The 22,444-nt window shown below is 34.9% G+C and overlaps 1 protein-coding gene across 1 annotated transcript; it reads right to left on the reverse strand.

The window, feature by feature from the left end:
* Positions 1-92: 92 nt before the first annotated feature.
* LOC108479424 (uncharacterized) lies at positions 93-22,154 on the reverse strand. The gene is made up of 33 exons (XM_017782004.2): positions 21,771-22,154; positions 20,412-20,473; positions 19,914-20,006; positions 18,007-18,178; positions 17,301-17,416; positions 16,848-16,934; positions 16,634-16,750; positions 16,499-16,562; positions 16,252-16,394; positions 15,564-15,611; positions 15,406-15,474; positions 14,358-14,433; positions 13,012-13,142; positions 12,667-12,726; positions 12,474-12,543; positions 12,239-12,303; positions 12,092-12,153; positions 11,885-12,008; positions 11,745-11,802; positions 11,517-11,629; positions 4,510-4,587; positions 4,353-4,415; positions 4,127-4,222; positions 3,927-4,036; positions 3,169-3,358; positions 2,267-2,381; positions 1,541-1,653; positions 1,350-1,427; positions 1,189-1,254; positions 868-996; positions 715-771; positions 547-627; positions 93-413 (listed from the first exon to the last, which is right to left on the reverse strand). The coding sequence occupies exons 1-33, from the start codon at positions 21,895-21,897 to the stop codon at positions 363-365; spliced, it is 3,084 nt and encodes a 1,027-aa protein (XP_017637493.1). The 5' UTR covers positions 21,898-22,154; the 3' UTR covers positions 93-362.
* Positions 22,155-22,444: the final 290 nt, after the last annotated feature.

Below are 22,444 nucleotides of genomic sequence, written 5' to 3' on the forward strand. Positions count from 1 at the left end.
GTAGGCGAAATCATTTTATTTTGTTTCCCAATTAAAAATAATTCTATCCTCTAATAGTTTCATTCATTGTCATTTTTTATATACAAGAAAAGTTATCACATTTTAAGATATATGAACTCATATTTCAATCAGATTTGAGGACAAAAATATATATAACAAACTCGGATTTGGAGCTCTGCTTCACACAAATCAACCAACAAAAAAACAAGGCTCCTATAATAGAAAAACCAACCCCAATTTCAATATATCTTTTCATACGGTACTATGAACAAAGAAGACGAACTTTCAGCTTTAAAGCTCGATGATTAATGGACTTACCGTACTCGACATCAACAATTGAGAAGTAAAACCAGATAAGTACCTCATCGATTTAAAGCAATCTTAATAGCATCTTGTTGAGCCAGTGTCAAACACTGCAATTTTCATGAAAAAGAATATGCATTCCTTCAAAGTTATTGTCCGGAAAGAGATTAAGCGCGTGCATACACACACACATATCAATTACTTAACAGGTACTGGATTTAAATGCTTGACAAGAAACCAAACCTGACAAAGATTATCAAATAGTTGTCGGTCACTTTGAGAGAACTTTGATAAGAAGTCAGCGAGATAATTTGCCAAGTTGAGCTGCAAGATTGATCAGTAGAATTTGGCGTTTATATAAAATTTTAAAATGTTGAGCATGTAAATAAATTTAGTGGTAAAGAATTTCACCTCGTTAAGGGGATCTGTAACACTTAATATGTTGTCTTCATACTCGTCCTCTTGATTCTTCAAATTCATGATCAAGAGTTAAGATTAATAATGCCGAAGAAAAAAAAACCACAGAAGAAGAGAGAATTCATTGTTATTTCTATTCAATCAAACCTCGTTAAATGCTTTTGCCATTGCTTCAAGATGTTCATGTCCGGACCTGCCAAATGGCGTGGCAACAGCTGAGGATAACAAATCTTTGTCAGAGTCCATGTCTCCATGAATTTCTTCCCAATCACTATCCTGCAAAAAAAAAAAAAAAAAAGGTTCAGAGCCTAAACATCCATCGTCGGTCAATAGTATCATTATTTGGGGAAGTGGGACTATTAAACTTGGGGATTAACCCACTGGCAATACAGGAAACCTGGATTTCAGGACAGAAACTGGAAATACCCCTCAAGAACGTAAGAATTAATAGAAAAGGACAAAAACTACCTCATCCTCTGCATCCCGAACTTGTTCTTGTATTTCAATCAATGCATCCGCCAGTAGAGCCAATATCTGCAGTACTAAGCTAGTCAGACTATTATTTTTTGTGTTCAATATTGGCATGTTAATCCCACTCTCAGTTGTATTTCGGAATAACCTAGAAATACCTTTGCTGGAAGTGGCACTATAGTCCACTGATCTGGGGCAGATTTAGCTTTCGAACGAGTGGTTATTCCTGAGATAGACTTTTTTTAAGAGAAGGAACAGAAAAAAAAAAAAGAAAAGAAAAAAATATCAAGTTACTTCCTCGTAAGCATAACCACAATGATGTTCAACCATTTAAGAAAATATCATGAACCTTAATTAGATGGCCTTGGACATTAAAATTTGTTAATTCAGGATGCCTAGTGGATAGCAGTAGGGCCAAAGCACTGGTGGTAACTTTGATTTGATATGCCCCCTGAATCTCCCCTGCACTCCAAAGGATGTATGAGAAGAAATATCAAATGCAAGCTTACTTTCTTGCAAGAATGAACAGTCCATTTTCTCTTTCATAAATATTGGATTTGGTTCATAATCACAAATAATTAACAAGAGACAAAATATTACACATCCTTCTCATACACTGTAAATCATGGAAATTGCAGAAGCAAAAGAGCTTGACACCGTAAGACAATATAGTCCAGCAAAGATATTGTTAAGAGAAAACAAATCATGCAACTTATACTAAAGAGAAATAAAATTAGGTCACAATTTTGTCTAAGACAATCAATTCAACCCCTCATATTAGAATTTAGACATGCCAAATTAGACTGGGAGGGCAAGCTCCTTGAATTTTGTTTTTATGTTTTATCTTGTTGAATTGAATTAGAACCAGTCCTAGGACAGCTTACGAACACTAGTGACTGCTTCCAGCATTCATAGGTGCTAGGTCCAAAGAAAATGTAATAAATACCGTGAAATTTCACAAACAATTGATTTGTTTGCATCAAATGAGCACCCAAACAGACATTGACATAACATATTACCACTTTACATTACTTTTTTCCTTTGCTTAAAAGTAGGAATGCATACAGAAACTTGCCTTGTTGTTTGGTCCACTCTGACATAACATAAACAAAGGCATTTTGATAGCCTTCAGCCGGGATAGTCATCAGCAGATTAATAAATTGTTCAACATTTGGAGCACTCAAATGAATCTGCATATAAAGAAATGCAATGGTTATCCATGAAAAAGAAGAAGAGGGGAGACTGACATCTAATCATAAACCTGTAAGAACTGGGAAAACGACGAAGATAGCAGAACATTAGGACTTAAAATAATAAGAACTATAATAAGGATTACTGTTCTGTTCCAGAAATAAATGATGGAAACAAGTTCTAGGAAAGGTTCTTCTATGCAATATATATTTTGGAATGCCTCAGATTGTTTTGAAATAATAACTTAAAAAACCATATTAATCAAAAGTTACAAATATAAGCAATAAAAATTGTCAATCCTACTTTAATAGTTAGCTTCTTGTTATTCATTTGTCACAAAAAAGGAATTGTAATTGTTCTGCTTAACAATCCAGAAGACGTTAAAAATTTTACTCTGTTGAATCTATAAGGTAGCGTTTGGGAACTAGGATTTTAGAATTTAGATTTGAATTTCAAAAATAGTGTAAATTGAGTAATAAACTATTTAGAAATATAACCCTCATGATACTTTCTCAAACCCATGGATTTGTTAGGTGCCTATTCAGTAATAAATTTGAAATTCTTAAAATATTTTTGGATTTAACAAATCCATGTTTTTAACCTTTTCTAACATTTCTTGTATTGGAATCTCAACTAATTTGCTCATAATATATGCATCCTATTCTTACCATTTACATAATAAATGAAATCCAAATCCAAAATTTGAAATCCATATTCCCAAACAGAGCATAAAAGTTGACAAGGAATTAGATTAATCAAGATGAAGTTGAAACGTAGACACAATACCAATCTAGCAAAAATAAGTAGCAATGAGCTTCTCAATCCTTCTATTGAAGCCGATTGCATACGCCGAACAAGAGCAACAATCAAGTTTTGAATGTGCTGCCCCATTTGTGAGGGAAGATGCAATATAAGTTGAAGGATATAGCTGCCAACAAAAAGAGACCCAGAGCTTTCTAGATCAGGGTCAAGAAGCCTGCAAATCAGATTGCACAAAATAAGCATCCAAAAACATGGACATGAGAAAACTTTACTACTAGAGTTTAGCTAGAACAATTTGCAGAAATTTGAATTCACTACAGGTATCTTGTATTTTATAAAGTTATTTCCAAATCAGTAGATTATACAAGAAACACCCCCCTAAGCCCTCATAAAATTTTTTTGGTGTACCGATACTTTGAACAAGCTTTCAAATATAGCTTGGCACTATACTATGAATATGCAACAATTTAACTAACACTGAGAAGCAAATCAATTGGCTATCATCAAACATGCAATCCTTGTACCATGATCCCAGTTCAATTCTGAGAGCTGATGATAAAGCTTAACAAGAGAACCTTGGGTACATTGAAGAATAACAACTCTATGTAAAATTACTTTTCTTTTAGTTATTGGTATTCGTAGCGGAACTATAAACACCTTACTAACTCACAAATTCCCACGCAGTAAAAACAAAAGCAAAGATAACAAAGAGCTTAGAAGGAGGAAAAAAGGTCGGGCTGTGTGGGTGCAGGAAGTAAAGAATCAAGACAAGAATAAGTAACCTTGAAGCTGCATCAAGCAAACTCCGCATTGTAAATCCGGAATCACTACCCCAAGAAAGAAGTTCTTGTCTTCCACCAGATACAAAAGATGCCAAACATTCTGTTGCATTCTGATCAATGTAGCAGAAAGCGGCACTTATGTTCACATTATAGATAGCCAATTACCATTAAAGAAAAAGAAACATAAGTGAACATTATACCTGCATTTCACTGTGGTCATCACTTTCAAGAACTATCCGGATAATAGCATCAAAACAAACATCATATGCTGCTTTTACCACATCAGTAGGAGCATTCTGTACAATGCTATCACAAACTGTAATTAGCAAAACATATAATACAATTATAACATTTTTGAAATTAAAAAAAAAATCTAAACTCAACAAAAGAGGTACATATGACATTTTCCATCCAAGTACCACTTGCCTTCAATAGCATAGTTAGCAGATCCAATGACCCAGCCACTAGTCCATTAGGCTGTTGTTGGGGCTGGAAATTTGCCATCAAAAGATGTATTAATAACAAATTATTTTAACTTTATTTCAAATAACCATTAACAAGAAAGTAACTTGAAAAGTCATACTTTGTTCAATACTGGACCAATATATGGTAAAATTCGGGAAGCCAAAGGAAGAAAACAACCCGGAGTATTTTTGATTGCCTGAGTGAAATTTTTAAAATAGAAATATCAGAACTAAATTTACATCCCAAAAAATATTAAAGAAACACAGAACTAATTAAGAATGTCCGGAAAAGTATAAAAAGGAAAAACTATACATCTCAGATGATTATAGATGAAAAAAAACGTGCATAATTCAATCCCATAAATTAGTCCAATAAAAAATTCATAATAATAACAAAGAAAAAACTATCAAGGGAATTAAGGTTAAATAATGTAAAAATTATCAAGGGAATTAAGGTTAGATAATGTACAGAAACATATTTCCACAAAACTGTTTGCCCAAGAATGAAGGCAGAAATTTAGGCTATCACTAGCTTTCAAAACAAGATATTAAACTTTCAATCAACACAGTCCCATGACTCTTTTACTCAATGAAAAATGACATTATAACATAGCCTAATGATACCGGGACTCAGATGTGTCTGGCACCTAGCAACATATAATGATGTTCAAACTTGCAAAACTTGTTAACAATATAATTTTAAAGCAAAACATTCTCAAACTGTTTATACTCATAGCACTATTCTGCTAGGCCTTAAGAGTTGCAATTCAAGTAAAATTCTGTAAAACCATGTATATAAGTTTTCTAGAGGTACTTGGGTATAAACTGCAAATTTTGAAGGTGCTCAGATAGTATTAGCAATGCTTTACAAGGGTTTCATATTTTTTTTCTGTAGACATGAATGAATACTTCAAAAGTTCTAGCAACTGGAAGTATTCAAAACCTAAAAGATATGGAAGACAATTAACAGCAGGCATATCAGGTATCTTATATCTCAAAGTTATGATGTTAAAAAATAAACGGACAAATATGCATTTAAAAACAATGGTCACTAAAACAAGTTGCAAAAGCGAAATATGAAGATCTTAGCTGCCACAGTGTAAGAGCAAAATAACAACAAATTAAATAGTTACTATGCAGTATATCATAGTGGTACTGTGAAGCAACCCTACTGCTACCATCCACATTACTATGGTAGTTTTTCTTTGGCATAAAAACAAATTTAGCCCCTAACGTTTATGCATTTTGTCAAAGTGACAAAATGTTAAAATTTATCATAATTCTTCTTTTTTTTCACTGTCCCTCAAACTTCAAAATTTAGTCAAATAGCTTTGTTTCCGATAAAAACCTAACTAAAATGTTAAAATTTTAATGGTATAGATGTGACAGCCGGCATGACAATCTACATGTACTTTATTATTCATGTGGACAATTTTCTGAAAAAATTATGATTTTTTAATAACTTTTTTGAAGTATAAATGGACTTTTACATAAGCTGCCACATAAGTGTTGTTAAAATTTTAATGATCCAATTAACTTTTCCATCTTAAAAAAAAAAGCAATTTGACTAAATTTTGAAGGCTGAAAGCCCAAGTGATCCATAAAAAATAAAAGAATCATAGATAAAGTGACAAAGAAGCAAACATTAGGGGCTAAATTTATCATTATGCCTTTTTCTTTTTGGATAATTTGTTGGAATTCCTAAGATTAAGGACAGAAAACTTACCTTATTACTAGGAGTTCCCTTGTAAATAGAAACTAATCTCAGTCACTGATTCTTAGGAAGTTACTGTTTTTTAGGGATTGTTTTCCTTGTTTGTGTGAATTCCTCACTTTATAGGTGTAAACTAATTAGCAGAATGAATAATAATCTTTTTCTAAGTTTCTTCATGGTATCAAGAGCTTTAGGATTCATTCGATCCTGCTCATTCGTCTCTAATCTCACTTCCTAAAAATCCCTCCGGTTTAGTCCTCCTCCTATGGGTGACTTCAATGAAACTCATGCAAACGAGACTTCACAAATAACTCGAGAATGTCAATCGGGAATCACTCAAGGTGAACTTAATTCCTCCCTTATAATCACCAATCATCGGCTAGATGGGAAGAACTTCTTGCAATGGTCTCAATCGGTCCTTATGGTGATTCGTGGTCGTGGCAAATTAGGATACATCAATGGAGAAATTCCACGGCCAACCATAGCTGACCCGACTTATGCCACTTGGGAACTCAACAACTCGATTGTAATGGCTTGGCTAATTAATTCGATGGAAGGCCATATAAGCCGCACCTCTCTCTTTTTCAAAACTGCAAAAGACATGTGGGATGCAGTCAAAGAAAACTACTCGGATCTTGGAAACGCCTCCCAAGTATTTGAGATCAAGTTTAAGTTAAAGGATATCCGACAAGGGACACTCGAAGTAACTCACAACTACAACAATCTAAAAATTTTGTGGCAGGAACTGGATATGTACTATGAGGCAGATTGGGGTGAAGGCTTGGAACACACCAAGTTTATGACTCACCTCAACAATGAACGTCTTTATGAGTTTCTAGTAGGACTGAACCGTGAGTTAGATGAGGTCCGTGGCCGAATTTTGGGCAGATCACCTCTACCAACCATCGGTGAAGCATTTGCAGAAGTTAGAAGAGAAGAAAAGCGCCGTCTTGTCATGATGGGAGACTCAAAGGAACCTAAACATGTGACAAATCTTGGCAATTGGTCTACTGAGACCTCTGCCCTCATCTCCAGAGGTCCACAGCCACAAAAACCACGTGCTGGAAATGATTCTAGATTAACTAGGCCATGGTGTAACCACTGCAACCGTGTTAGTCATACAAAGGAAAAGTGCTTCAAACTCCATGGCTATCTTGAAAAAAAACTGAAGGATAAAAAGACTGCCCTGTTATCCTCCACTGCTGCAGATGATGTTCTCGATGTTCACCTAACCAAAACCCAACTTGAGACTCTCCATAAGATACTTGGTACTTCCACTGCTCATAAATCTCTAGCCACCCAAGGTACTGCCCTCAATATTGCCTTTGAATCAAATAATCAATCCTCTTGGATACTCGATTCGGGTGCCTTCGATCACATGACAGGTAACTCCACTTTGTTTCACACCTACACCCCTTGTCATGACAAGTCCCGAATCCGCATAGCTGATGGTTCTTACTCACCTGTGGTTGGAGTAGGAGAAGTACAAATAACAGAGAGATTTTCTCTCGATAAAGTCCATGTCCCAAACTTGTCCTGCAAATTACTTTCAATCAGTAAACTTACTAAGGATGAAAAACTTCTTGCTGAATTTTCTGCAATTGGTTGTGTGATCTGAGGCAAAATCGGGAGGATGATTGGCACTGCTAAAGTTGATAATGGACTATATGTTTGGAATAAAGACAGCACACAAGGAGGATTGGCTCTATCCACTTCAAAAGAGGACACGATTATGTTATGGCACCGTAGGTTAGGGCATCCAAACTTTTTGTATTTGAAGAAACATCTTCCGCTGTTATTTCGAAATAAAAGTATTAATTCCTTGAAGTGTGAAATTTGCCAATTATCCAAACATACCCGTGTGCCATACCCATTAAAACCATATATCCAGTCCCAACCATTTTCATTAATCCACAGTGATCTATGGGGAGCCAGCCGAGTGAAAAATATTACAGGGGCTAGGTGGTTTATAACATTCATTGATGATCACACTAGGGTATGTTGGGTCTATCTCCTCAAAGAAAAATCTGAACCACCCAAAGTATTCCAAAATTTTCACTCAATGGTTCGAACCCAGTTCAACTCTACCATACATACTCTCCACACTGACAATGGGAGAGAATACTTTAACTCTGTCCTAAGCCCATACCTTTCTGACCAAGGCATCATATACCAAAGCTCTTGTCCTGACACTCTTCAACAAAACGGGATCTCTGAGAGAAAAAATCGACATCTCCTTGCTGTAACTCGAGCCATAATGTTCACCATGAATGTTCCAAAATACTTGTGGGGAGAGGCTGTCCTCACTGCCTGTTATCTCATAAACCGAATGCCCTCAAAGGTCCTCAATTTCCAAACACCTCTAAATACCCTTCTAAAGTCCTTTCCTCTATTTCGTGTTCCTAATCTTCCAGCCAAAATATTCAGTTGCAAAGTTTTTGTCCATAACCATCAACCAAATCAGTCCAAACTTGATCCTCGAGCCCACACCTGCATCTTCATTGGATATTCCCCCACACAAAAAGGCTATAAGTGTTACTCACCAACCTTGCGCCGAATGTTTTGTCTCTCGGGATGTTACCTTCTTTGAAAATGAACCATACTTTGCAGCATCTCATCTTCAGGGGGAGACTTTCAATGAAGATGAGACCCTTAATACTCTCCTCATTATACCTCATGATCCTACAACTACTATCACAAACAAGCCTAACAACCAAAGTGCTATGGTAATCCCAGATTTAGAGACTGTTTCCCTTGTGCAGCAAGAAATTAGCCCAATCCTTCCCAATAACAATACCACCACCGAATTACAACAGCCCTCTGATCAAGGAAAACAACAAAAACAGGTTCCCGAAATACAGGTTTACTCTCGTGAAATCGTTCTCCGATCTTGTCTGAAAGATTACCAATTGCATCCCCAACCGAGGACTGTTCTAAAACAGAAGTCTCACCTCTGTCATCATCCATCTATCTTCCAATTGCAGTTCGAAAGGGCACAAGGAGCTGCACTTAACACCCTATTTCTCGGTTTGTATCCTATGGAAATTTATCTAAGTCTTACAAAGCTTTTGTGACTAATGTTGATTCTGTAAAAACTCCAAAAAATATAGAAGAGGCTCTTGAATCAGCTAAGTGGAGACAAGCTATGATGGAAGAAATGAAGGCCCTCAAAAACAATGAAACATGGGAAGTCTCGGATCTACCTAAGGGAAAAAAAATAGTAGAATGCAAATGGATCTTCACTATGAAATTTAAACCCGATGGCCGTATTGACCGATACAAGGCTCGACTTGTGGCTAAGGACTTCACTCAAACTTATGGTCTTTGACTACGACGAGACGTTTGCACCGGTTGCCAAGCTAAACGCCATTCGAGTCCTCCTATCTCTTGCTGCCAACCTTGATTGGCACTTGACTCAATTGGATGTAAAAAATGCTTTCCTCAACGGAGAATTAAGTGAGGAAGTGTACATGGATTTCCACGGGTTTGAAGAAAGCAAGGGCCAAGTGTGTAAGTTGAAGAAGTCCTTGTATGGGCTGAAACAATCTCCACGGGCATGGTTCACCGATTTGCGAAGCTATGACCGAGAGAAATTACATTCAAGGCGAAGGCGAGACCACACCATGTTCTACAAGCACTCGGAAAAGGAAAATGCTGCATCCTCATCGTTTATGTGGACGATATAATATTAACAGGAGATGACTCAAGCGAAATTGTGAGGTTGAAAGAATTCCTTGATACGAGTTCGAGCTTAAAGACTTGGGGAATCTTAAATACTTTCTTGGTATGGAGGTAGCAAGGTCCCAAGCAGTATTTCCATCTCCCAAAGGAAATATGTTCTTGATCTCTTGTCGAAGTTGGTTTGATGGGCTGCAAACCAGCCGAAACACCTATGGAATTTAACTTTAAATTGGGAACTGATGAGGATGGAGAAGAAATCGAAAGGGGGAGATATCAACGACTAGTAGGAAGACTCATCTACCTATCTCACACCCGTCCAGACATAGCCTTCAATGTAAGTGTTATCAGTCAGTACATGCATGCCTCGAGGAGAAGCACCGGAAGCTGCATATAGAATATTAAGGTATCTGAAAGGGACTCTGGTAAAGGCACGCATTTCAAGAAAAGCGCCAACAGAATGTGGAAGTCTACACTGATGCAGACTGGGCAGGTTCTGTTAACGATAGACGCTCTACAAGTGGCTATTGTAGTTATGTTTGGGGTAACCTCGTGACGTGGAGAAGCAAAAAACAGTCTGTTGTAGCACGCAGCAGTGCAGAGGCAGAGTATCGAGCACTATCTCATGGTATATGCGAAGGAGTTTGGATACAAAGACTTATGGGGGAACTAAAAGTGCCTTACACCAGGCCTATGAAGATGTACTGTGACAACCAGGCAGCTGTCAGCATAGCACATAATCCTGTGCATCATGATCGCACCAAACATGTGGAAATAGATCGCCACTTTATAAAAGAAAAAATACACTCAGGAGAAGTGTGCATCACCTACCTACCTACTAGACAACAAGTTGCAGACGTATTAACTAAAAGTTTGAACAGAAACATGTTTGAAGAACATATTGGCAAGCTGGGTTTGATAAACATCTACACTCCAGCTTGAGGGGGAGTGTTGGAATTCCTAAGATTAAGGACAGAAAACTTACCTTATTACTAGGAGTTCCCTTGTAAATAGAAACTAATCTCAGTCACTGATTCTTAGGAAGTTACTATTTTTTAGGGATTGTTTTCCTTGTTTGTGTGAATTCCGCTCTTTATAGGTGTAAACTAATTAGCAGAATGAATAATAATCTTTTTCTAAGTTTCTTCATAATTACTACAGAAACTTTTATATTATAGGTTTTCGTGTCCTTTTCTGCTCTTCTTCAATTATTAGTACAGTTGGGACCAAGAATAATTTTGAAAGCTAGACTTATTTTCATATAGCTTTGTACTCTGTTTAGTAACATAAAGTACTCCTCTTCAACGTGGCCAAATTTTATTGGCAATAACATTCAAGAAAGAATCTATCAACTCCCTGACCTTAGAGTAAGAAACCAGGAGTGAGCCATTTAAATGAGTTTTGATCCCTATTGTTCTTCCTCATGAGTCTCGTTATTCTCCTTAAACTAGAATTCTAATTTGGATTTCTGCCTACAATTATGAAATGAAATATTTAATCTCTGTTCAAGTACTATAATTTTAATCAACGTGAGATCAAAGGATATATTACCATCGCAAATTGACACATGAAAATATAATCTCTCCTAACACATATAAACTAAATAACCAGACTTGAGGAATGGAAGCCAAGTATAAAGTGGACAATTCTAAAAATTAAAAAATGGAATATTAAGAACAAAAAGACACTAAGTTACTGCTTATTATATACTGTTAACAGCATTTGCATTACTACCTCTAGAACCTCAATTGCATCAATACAAATGAAAGGATCCGAAATGTGCAAGACCCACATATTGAGGATTATAGGAGAAATAATAGGCTCTGCAGACGCTGATGACTCATGACCTACAGCAAATAAAAATGAAACATAGAAGTACTGTAATGTAAAAGAAAACACCTAAATATATCATGGAGATGAAAATAATTCATGAATTATATATCCAACTAAATCTAAACTCACCAGCTTTAATTGCTGCTTGCAGTGTTTCAAGTACCAGGTGTAATGTCTCATCAGAAGCCTGAAATCAGAATCAGAATACAGCCATTAGACGTATTGTCACTTCAACAACTGCTTTCAAGAATTACACAGTTGTACATTACCCGATGAAGAAGATCAGTCAGTGATGACAATAATCCCATCATCTGAGACTCAATGGTACTCTTGTTTGCTTCAGGAAGCAGCTGTGAAAGTGCTCGACAGGCACCTACTTTCACAGCTGGAGGGCTGCCAATAGAAAAACTCAACATAAGATTTTATGCTATCAATTACCCGGTGGAGAGATATCAAAATGCGGTAGGTACACTTACACGTCCATGCCAATTGTCTTCATAGCAGCAAGAAGAAAGTGTTCAAGAATTCCACTGCTCATCTGAACATGTTAAAAATTGAATTAGATCTTTCTGAAAGGAAATAACCATAAGATAACCTCAAAAATAGGGAGAGGACATCCTTACCACAGAGGAAAACTTAGCAACTGATATGAACATACGAGCATAAAGAAAGGGATATTCATGTACACCTGAAAAACAAAAATGGCAAGACTTTCAGGCTCATGTGACGTTTAGGTACTGCAGAAGAAAAAAAACTGCAAAATCTGATCCAATTTATCATAATTGACAAGATGTGTCCACTGAATCAATGATATACTATAACTATAAAACACAATAAAATAAAAAACCAAGTGAATACCAATTCCCATATCTTCAGTAATCATGTGCTCTAAAAGGTTCCCTATGCTCACTTTTGTAAGTCCAGAAACCTGCTACCATAAATTCAATACAACATTAAAGTTGAAACCTGTGATAAGTCCTTGGACATCATGCCTCAGGCCTAAGGAGAAAGTGATTACTCATAATTGAAAATTATCATGGAAAGAACAAACCTCTGCCTCAAGTAATTGCTCAGACAAGGAAGCCAAAGCAAACAAAGTAGCCTCTTTCATCTATAAAATTTACCATTCAAAAATGAGTTTTGAGGAGGTCTTAAAAAAATAAATAAAGAAAACAAAAAGAGAGATTGCATGAAGAAAAAGGTATTCCATTAAAATGATTTAGAACAGGATCTTCCACATGATTATGAAAAAACCAAGCTCACTAAACAAGTAATGCACAGAGAGAGGAAGAAATTTAAAGAAAAAGTTGAAAGGAGACTCCAGCGAGACAAATGCTTAGAGCCCAAACCATAAATCCTTCATAAATGGTAGGCCACAAGAGGAAATTCTACTTACCCTCCACCAAACCACAGAACCAACAGCTTTTTCTTGTTGAGACTCGCTGAATCTTTTGCTTGCAGCATTTATAATAGCATCAATGCCATCTCCCCCACAACAAGTTGCCACCTCCTCTAGTAAAAGGGCACCTACAGAAAGTAAATTTTTATAGGAAATTACTTTTTCATAAGGTCAAGGAAGTCTTGATTTCTTTGAGATGGGCAAATGTAAGAAAGAGATGCTATCAGATCCATAAACAGGTTTGAAGACTTAAAATGGCAGCATTATGGAAATGCAATCAAAGATTTGTCAGAGACAAAGGCAACTGGGTTGAAGCTGGGCTGAGCTTGAGAACAAAAAAGAGGATAGATGAAGATAGACAGAGAATGATGTTTTGGAACTACAGACTGCTGACTGTTGACAATTAATATGATAATTGCACCTCATGAACAAACCAACTAGGATTCAATGGACTGTTGTTTCCTTCTTTCAAGTTTCATCAGGAGGCATAAGAAAACCTAAGTTGAGATCATTAGTGACCAAAGGCCTTTCTGTCTCTTAATCTTAATCAAGCATATCAATTTGAGACAAAATCAATAGTTTTTACAACTCTGTTTTATCTTTAATTTGTATAGTAAACATAGTGATAAGAATACACTGCCACCGCCTCTATTGGCTTATTCTAGAAAGAGGGCATGCAAGAAAATGGATGACCAGCATCTTGGCTTAATACAAATGTCTCAACCGTCTAGCACCTGTGACACCATGGATGAAGCAGTCAAGGGAGGCCTGCACCTACTTTCCCCTAAATTTCTGGTGCACTAGACCCACTTCACCTCTATATTACCTCCACCAGTTCTATTTCTTTGAAGTTTGTTTAATTGTTTCTGAATAACACACAGGGTTCTCAGTATATATATATGTCCTGCTAGAAATTGTCTAGATCCTATTTGAATATTTTGAGTACTTGTTTAGGAGTTTTGTAGCTTCCATAAGTTCAAGATTCTTGAGCTATTTTCAGCCAATAAAACTTCTTAATTCTTTTCCATTTTTCATTTGTTCTTTTCCATTGTTGCTGCTCCTATCACATAGTTTACATGATGAATTTCCTGGAGTCAGGTTCTTTGCAACAGATATTCTAAAGGTGCTATCATCATTTGAACCATTTTCACTTAATATGGAAAAAGGACAAACTATCGGTTTCCACCATGACCAAAAGTATGTCCTAGTAAACACATAGATGCATGGAATACATGCTTCAAGAGAAACACAACATCCATATATAACAGCACTAAGGAATTCCAATTAGTCTGGGTGCCAATAGAAATATCCGATCACAAGTTACCAATGTACAAGCTACTTACCAGACACACGGCAGCTATAAGTGACATCATCCTCATCAGCTACAAATTGATTAGCATCCATTGACCATGTATGTACCTAGAAAGGATTCAAACATAAACATAAGAAAGGGGAAAGTGTGGAAAACGAATCTTAGAAGAAATAAATTTAAAGGGAATCAAAGGTTATGATAAGAGGAGCATTCAAAAGATTTAAAGTTTTTACTGCAAAAATGAGAAAGAGGCAGATAAAAATTGCATGTCTAGGTCCTCTGAAACATAAGGAAGGAAATGAAGGTATAAGAGGAGCTTCCTTTGGTTGTAATTGATGATTGAATGAAGAGATTCAACTGCTGTTACGAATCAATCTTTGCCACAAGAAGTCACACTGATGAAACTCGAGCATATTTTAAGATAGTTAACTAGATAAAATTAAGTTTGAAGTTCTTGTACAATGTTTTGATTGTATATAATTCTCATCTGCAAGTGCTAAGCTATTGTACAGTTATTTAAAGATGAACCACCATGATGAACTGCAGTCAATGGCATGAGGTCAATGACTAGTGTGAGTAATAAGTTTGCAGCAGTTAACATATCAGGCAAGTGATTCGAATAATTTTTCGAAGTAACTCACCACAATGGTTTAATTGATTTCACCAACATTGAATGATCAGTAGGCTTGCATGTCCACTAGTTTCATAGAGAGTGAGAAAAGTAGTGATATCAGGATGTAATGCAGGAGAGGGACTGCACAGATTGGATTGGAATATGCATTCCAAGAAAAGGAAGACTTAATAGGCATGTCAGTCACGCTGAATATGTAAACGACTATGACAGCATTGTTGAGATGATTAACAAAATGCTGCAGGTAAAACTCCATTTTATTTAGCTTCAAAGATAAAAGAGTGGCAAAGGAAGCACAATGAAGGGTTACTTTAAAATTGTGCAAGGAATTGGATTCAGTTAAGATGAATAAATGATGAATAAAGCCCCTATGTTCTCAGTTCTCAAGATGGCAGACCAATAAGATATAAGTCAAAGTCCACTCTGACATCAAATAACGAATAGTTACCTGTTGTTCTGTCACTTGCAGAAAAGCAATAGTGTAATATACCAAGTCTGCAATATTATTTGCAACAACCTACATGATCAATTTTATAATAAGTTATTATAATAAATCATTATAAAATAGAAATAGTAATTAAAAATGATATAGTCTTCTAACTTTACCTGTACAAATTTTGTGCTACCGACAATAGTCAAAAGGAACTCAAACAACTGCAAGTTCAAAGTCAAACACAAAAAATGGAGAGGAAAGATCAATTAAACGAGAAACTACTGATATTTGTGCACTTGACAGAAAACCACAGTTTTAGGAGAACCCAAAACTATATACAAGAACAAGCCTGCTACCACTTTCTTCAAATAAAATCAACAATTGAAGTTTAAAACATTCACTGCAGCTTTTTATCACAGCCATCTACCTCCTTATTGCCAAACCAGGGATAATTCATTTTCACTTTCCAAATGTTTTTGGAATAACTTCAAGAAAAATTAACCTGTTGACACCCTAACCTAACCATAAGAAGATTGCTACTTTACATTCAGCTTCTCCCAACTTTGAACAAATACCATAGCATTCAACCAACTCAGAATCCAACTCTACTTATATAAATTGATTTATAATCTGTAGCAAACCCTTTTATCTTAACCTTTTATAGGTTAAACACTTCCAAGTTTATCACCAAAAGTTGATTAGAAAGCATCTGAATGTGCACATGTCAGTCCCACTCTTGGAGAAAAACCAAATTAGAAAAAAGATCAGGATCTACTTCTACCTATATTGTTGTGTATCAAATAAACAAGCATTTTTGTACTTAAATTTAAAATTACCTTTTCTTTTGGCCACTAATATTACCTGAATAACAAAGGAATCAAGGCTTTTCTCTGCACCATCAGAGTCATAACTGCCTTCATAGGGATCCTCTGTACCCTCTATTGATGATCGAGTATATACACTCAGAGATGATACAAATGTCTGCCATAGTGGCCCCACAATAACTGCAAAAATGGAACCTCAGGAAGGCACCATTAGTAATAAGACATCAAAACTAAAATTCAGAAATATGCTCAAAGAAACATATGCAGAGATAAGGCCAACTAACCCATAAATAGGCTCTCATTGAAGCTAGGAAAGTTCTGAACAAACTGATTTAAGCATTTTAAAACCTGGGAAATTTGAGTTGTAAGCAAAAAGTACAAAACATGGCAATGGAAAGAGATGAAAGCATAATACCAACCTCCATTCTGATGCTCCAATCATCGGTATCTTCAGGCTGTACAGGATGTTCCAAGATAAAAGAGAACTGATCTAACCATGGTTTAAGCATTGGTTCCATCAATGCATTAGTTTCTACCTGAACATGAATATCTTAGTTCTGTTAATTAACAACAAAATTAAACTGACAAAATATCAAGATCCAGCACAACAAAAAATAGATCGCATGAGAGTACCTGATATACACCACTCATAGTCCCCAACATGGAAGTGCAAGCATAAACAACAGAGAGAGCTTTTGTGCGCAAATATTTGTTATAGGTCTGCAAAAGGAAGTCTTATCAACATGTTAGGAGTTTCTATTTTATATATGTGACACTCATAACAAAGGAATTTGGAGACTGCCCAAATCACTAATTTTGGGCAAATACAATAAAATTACATGCTTGAAAATTGTTAAATACTTAAATTTGTGGTTAGATTACACATATAAAGCTTTCTTCAGACAGCATCTGCACCATGTGCAGTCATACATGAACACATGCACAGCTACACCAATACCACACATCCCAAAATCATCATCTCCAGAAAATAAGATTCAAAATCATATGAAATTAAACACACACACACCAACACCGCCAACAAAAACAGACCTACTTAAAGCTATATCAAAGCAAAAGAAAACTGACCTGAGAAGATGACACAATGTTATACAAGCAAGGGAAGAGGACAGGTACTAATGTTGGAATCATCATGTCATCTAGATCCCCAGAGAGAAGTGCTAAGCACCTAAGACCACCATGCACTTCAAAAATTGGGAATGCTTTAATCCAATGAATCCAAAGGATAAAATTTACAATGGCAAAAAGCTTAAAGGCAACTAAAAATACTCAATACTTTACTAATATGGATAACCATGAGAAATAAGAATGTATTAAGGCATGATGATAGGCCAGAAAAGAATCAACATGAATAAATCAAGGACCCAGGAAAATAGAAGGAAAAAGGTTCCTACCACAAAGGAACTTTGATATCAAAGAGTTAAAAAAGAAAAAAATATATAAGGGAAAAATAATAGATAACCAGATGAGAAGATTTATATCTACACAAACCTCCTTAATAACAACAAAAACATAAATAAGCAATGAATCCTTCACCAGACACCAAATTCTCAGAGTATACTAATAATAACACACTTAAATACAAATAGAACTTTATGGAAAAGGTTAGAAAGAATAGCCATCAATCATTCAAAACTAAGTTATTACAAAAAAAGGCATCTACGTAAGCCATCTAGGACGGCTATCAAACCACCGAAACATGAAGAGAAAATGTTCAAGATCAGGAAACAAAAAGCAATAGTATTAATTAGAGCACGAATGCTATATTTCTTACCTCCATTCATGCTAGTTTGATCACCAATCAACTTTAGGAGGAACGGCAACAAGTCTGGCCAACTTTCTGGCCAGTCGTAGACTGCAATAGCTGCTACAGCCATACTGATTGCTGTGCAAAGTTTTCTATTAGGATCATCCAAAGTTGATAAAAGTAGTCCACGGATAACTGCCTGAAAATATAATCATGATTGATTTAATATGGAGGTGGACAGGGTATATTAAACACAAGATGTTTACAACTTGTTGATTACTAGCTACATTTAGAGGTGGAAAACCCATTCATATGTTTCATCTCAAAATTTAAAGTGAAAATTAAGATAGAGAAAGAAAGCCAAAAGATATGTGTATGTTTGTGTCTAGAGTAGCTCAATAGAAGGTATTAACAAGAGGAAAAACATTTTTTTAACACTTATTGGTAACCATGTATAGATAAGGAACCAATAAAAAGCATGGCTAAATGTTTCATCCAAGCCATAACTGTTCAATAGAAGTAGAACTGCAGAAAAACAAAAACATACAAAGGCATATTTAGAACTATGCAAAGAAGCATTGAGGCTTCATACAGTAACCAATGCCAGAAGTATACAACAAGAATGAATTAAAAGCCAACAAAAGTAGCACAGAAAGAAGCTGTCAAATGCCCTCAATCCAAAGCTTCCTAATATTTATTAGATATGCATGTACTTCAGCAACTATTCAGCAAGGCACAGCTTTTATTGTAATGAATTTCAAGCAAACAGTTAGCTAATTTCATCATAATCGCCACCAAAATTCGGGGTTTACTTAAAAAAGGAAAAACTCAAAGCTTTGACTTTGCATTTAAAACTGATGAACATTTTGCTAAATTAAATAGTGAACAGATTTTAATGCAGTTTTACAGAAGACAAACTCGTAAATTATATGAGAAATTTTACATATACACATATATATGTGTGTGTGTGTTTGTGTGAAATTTTACAGATTTTGTAATCAAATAACAGTAACATGATGAAATAAAATTTTGATAATTATATAGGTGATAGAGTCAATAAAAATAAAAGGATTTAAAACCATATTCTATTAAGAGTATCACAATCTTAAAGACAAACTAAAAGATCAATAGATCAAATCATTCAAAAGTTTAATTCTCAATACTTTACTGGTTTATCTACTATCAAGAAAACCCTAGCTAAAGTTTTGTAGCTTAGCTCAAAGATTTATATGTAAAAGAAAGGGCCAAAAACCAAAAAATGAATTCTATTAGCAAGAAATATCATGAAAACCTCTTATCAAACAACTGATGAAGATTAGAAGCCTTTATCCACAAAAAACTATTACCTGGAAGATAATTCCCATTGTCTAGTAAGCACAAAGAAAACTTGATAATATAAAATTATTTTGTCAGTGAAGTAAAAATACAAAATTTAAAATAGAACTTCGCAAATGATTTTCCTATTATGAAGTTATCTAATTAGATTGACCCACTAACTAAAGAGTACAATATGCTTTTCAACTAGCTTGCAAGACACATTCGAGGAAATTGTTTGCCACAAAAGGAATTCCATCAAAAAGCTTCCTTAGACCAACCAAATGAGGCCTAGAATCAAAAACAAAATTATGAAGTACACAACAAATGAAGAGCTAGAAAAAATTCATATTCCTTTAAAAATGCAAAGAAATAGGTCTAAAACACACATGTATAGATTATTTTTGAGGAAAATGCTTTCCACAAAAATTTCATCAAGAGGTTATAACTTGCCAACCAAATGAGGCCTAAAAATATGTAAAGATACAGCAGTAAAGTACACAAAAAGCATACAACAACAAAGAGAAAAAAGAGGCCCATATGAATTTTAAATATGCAAAGAAAAAGTTTACAGAGTAGGAAATAAAATTGAACTATTAGTGTCATATTTCATTATGTACCTTCTCGTCGCTTGAAACAGCAGGTGGTTGAAATGATTCATCACCCTCCTGCCAGTGTTTTCTGATGAACTGCTTCAAAATGAGAGCAGCTAGGTAGAAGATGTTAAAGCTTCACAAAACTAAAAGCCTCACATTGTATTAATATACAAGACAATCCAGTGATGGCCAAGAAAGTTTTTCTTTCAAGTAATCAGCAGAAAGATGGAAACAGCAAAACACCTTTTTTCTCTGTTTCTTCTAATTGTATGAAGGAAATAAGATGTTCATAAATATAACATGCAGACAGAGGATTGCTTTTCCTCAAATAAAACAATAAGAAAGAATAATAAAATTCAAGAGACTAAAGAAACATTTGACAGATTCTTTCTGAGTAATAGATGAGCCGTAAGTGAATCTATCAACAGGAAATCAAATGGGAATATCATTGGAACTCATTAACAAATAATACAACAGGAAATTAAGAATGAATTAAGCGAATCAACTTTCAAAAAAGGATATCTGACGCAATCCAAATGGAAGGTCTCTGTTTGCGGCAACCTGTGACAATCCCCTGCCAAAGCCTTCAGAAGAAGACAAGAAAAGATGGGGATGATAACCATATAAGACACAAGTGAAATAATATGATTAAAAGGGGAAACTAAAAAGGATTTGATATTATCTATGACTATTATTTCATCTCTATAAAACATGCCATTACTCTCTAGATTAAAAACAAATCAAAGCTGCTAGGCTGCTAATGTACACTTGATTTTCTAAAAAAGAGTATAGCAAAGAGGAATTAAACACACATAGACGCACATATATGTAAACCTGACACCTTAGCTGTCACTTTGAGGGGCAGAAATAGAAACTTTTACATAAACCAAGCTTCAAGTCAAATGATAATAAAAGTGTATATAGAAACAAAGTGTTGTCATTTTGTGTTCCTAAGCATAACTCCTCTCCAGCTCTCAAATATTCAGCTGATCTTTCTCTGATTCTAAAAGCAAAATGAAAAATTGCTTGTCGTTGTTCCTCTTATCCAAGATTGCTTTTTTTTCTTACAAGGATGTTTGCTTAGACATATGGAGGAGAGGCTTTACAAAAAACAAGTTATCATTTATTCTTTTTGTAGTTTATTCTTTGTTTTGCAGTTAATTTTTTATTTTTTGCTTTTCACTTTCTATTAAAGAAAAATAAACAAAAGCACCAACAAAATCAGAGCCTTCATTGCTTGAGCATGAAAGCATTGTGGTTACTTCATTTGTTTAAAGAAATTTCTCTTCAATATCTATTTGTGTCTTTGAAATCTTTAGTGACTGCACAATATTCTCAACCCCTTTCAACTTATATTTAGAGGAAAGAAAAACAAAAACAATAATCATACAAATAAAGATTACTAGTTGTCAGTTACTTTTGTTAGAAGTAGCTTTCTAGTGTCTATTCGTCCCGAATGTTTTTTATTGAATATTTTATGAGTTATGTTAAAAATTACTATTTAAATACACTTTTTTATGAATTATTTATTTTTTCAACAAGTTTGACAATTAAGTTTCCATTTCCTCGATACTTTTGCTTCTTAAAATCTCGCTATAAAGTAAACCTAAAAAAAGTTGCGATTGATTAAAAATGAAAAAAAAATTCAAAATGTAACACTAAAAGTAATATCATGCAATTTGTTATCTATCAATTTTTATTTAATAATACTTCAAAAACACTGTTTCTCTTGTTAATCTAAACGCGTACAGCAGACCAACTAGTTACCATTAGTAAGTTTTAAACTTACGATCAAAGCAGGCGAGTATGAGACTAACATTTCAAAGGAAAATAATTTAGAAAAAGAAAGAAGGAAATTGTAAAGAGAGAAATGAGAGGAACCTGGTTGAAGAGAGGCTTGGTCAAGGGACGCTTCAGCGAAAGAACGAACCTCCTGGTTAGGGTCCAGAGAAGCAGATAAGCAATTCATTAGCCATTGTTGATCTTTATCCACTGCTACATTCGCCATCACTCGAAGAAAAAAACACAAAACCCCTAACTTTACGCTTTTCTGATGTTTTTTGAGCTCCTACTCTTCGTTTCCCGCTCTTTGAAACAAAGAGATGAAAAGAAGACAGGAAAAAACACTGACTCAGGTACGAATAGTGGCAAATTTGAAAATTCTTTCCATGTTTGATGCTCTCCCGCAGAGATATTTTAGGGTTTGGGTTCTTCATTTTTTTTTTAAATTGAAAAAACAATTATATTTTGTTTGCTATCCCCAGGCCTAGCCCATATTTCAAGAATATAAATACTCCCCTTCAGCTACAGTCCAATAGTGTCCAACCTATTTGGGCCTATATTCGGTTGCAATTTAAATTTGATCTAATTATACATTAATTTTGATTTAATGTGTAACTGTATACGTAAATTTTAATTTGATCTAATTATATAGGTGAAACTCTAATTTTGGTTCAAATGTATACTTAAAGCTTTAATTTTGATTTAATTATATACATTTAAATAAATAAATATATCAATTTATTTTTATATTAGATAAATATAATTATTTATAT

Source organism: Gossypium arboreum, chromosome 12 (assembly GCF_025698485.1).
Source record: "Gossypium arboreum isolate Shixiya-1 chromosome 12, ASM2569848v2, whole genome shotgun sequence".
Lineage (NCBI taxonomy): Eukaryota > Viridiplantae > Streptophyta > Magnoliopsida > Malvales > Malvaceae > Gossypium > Gossypium arboreum.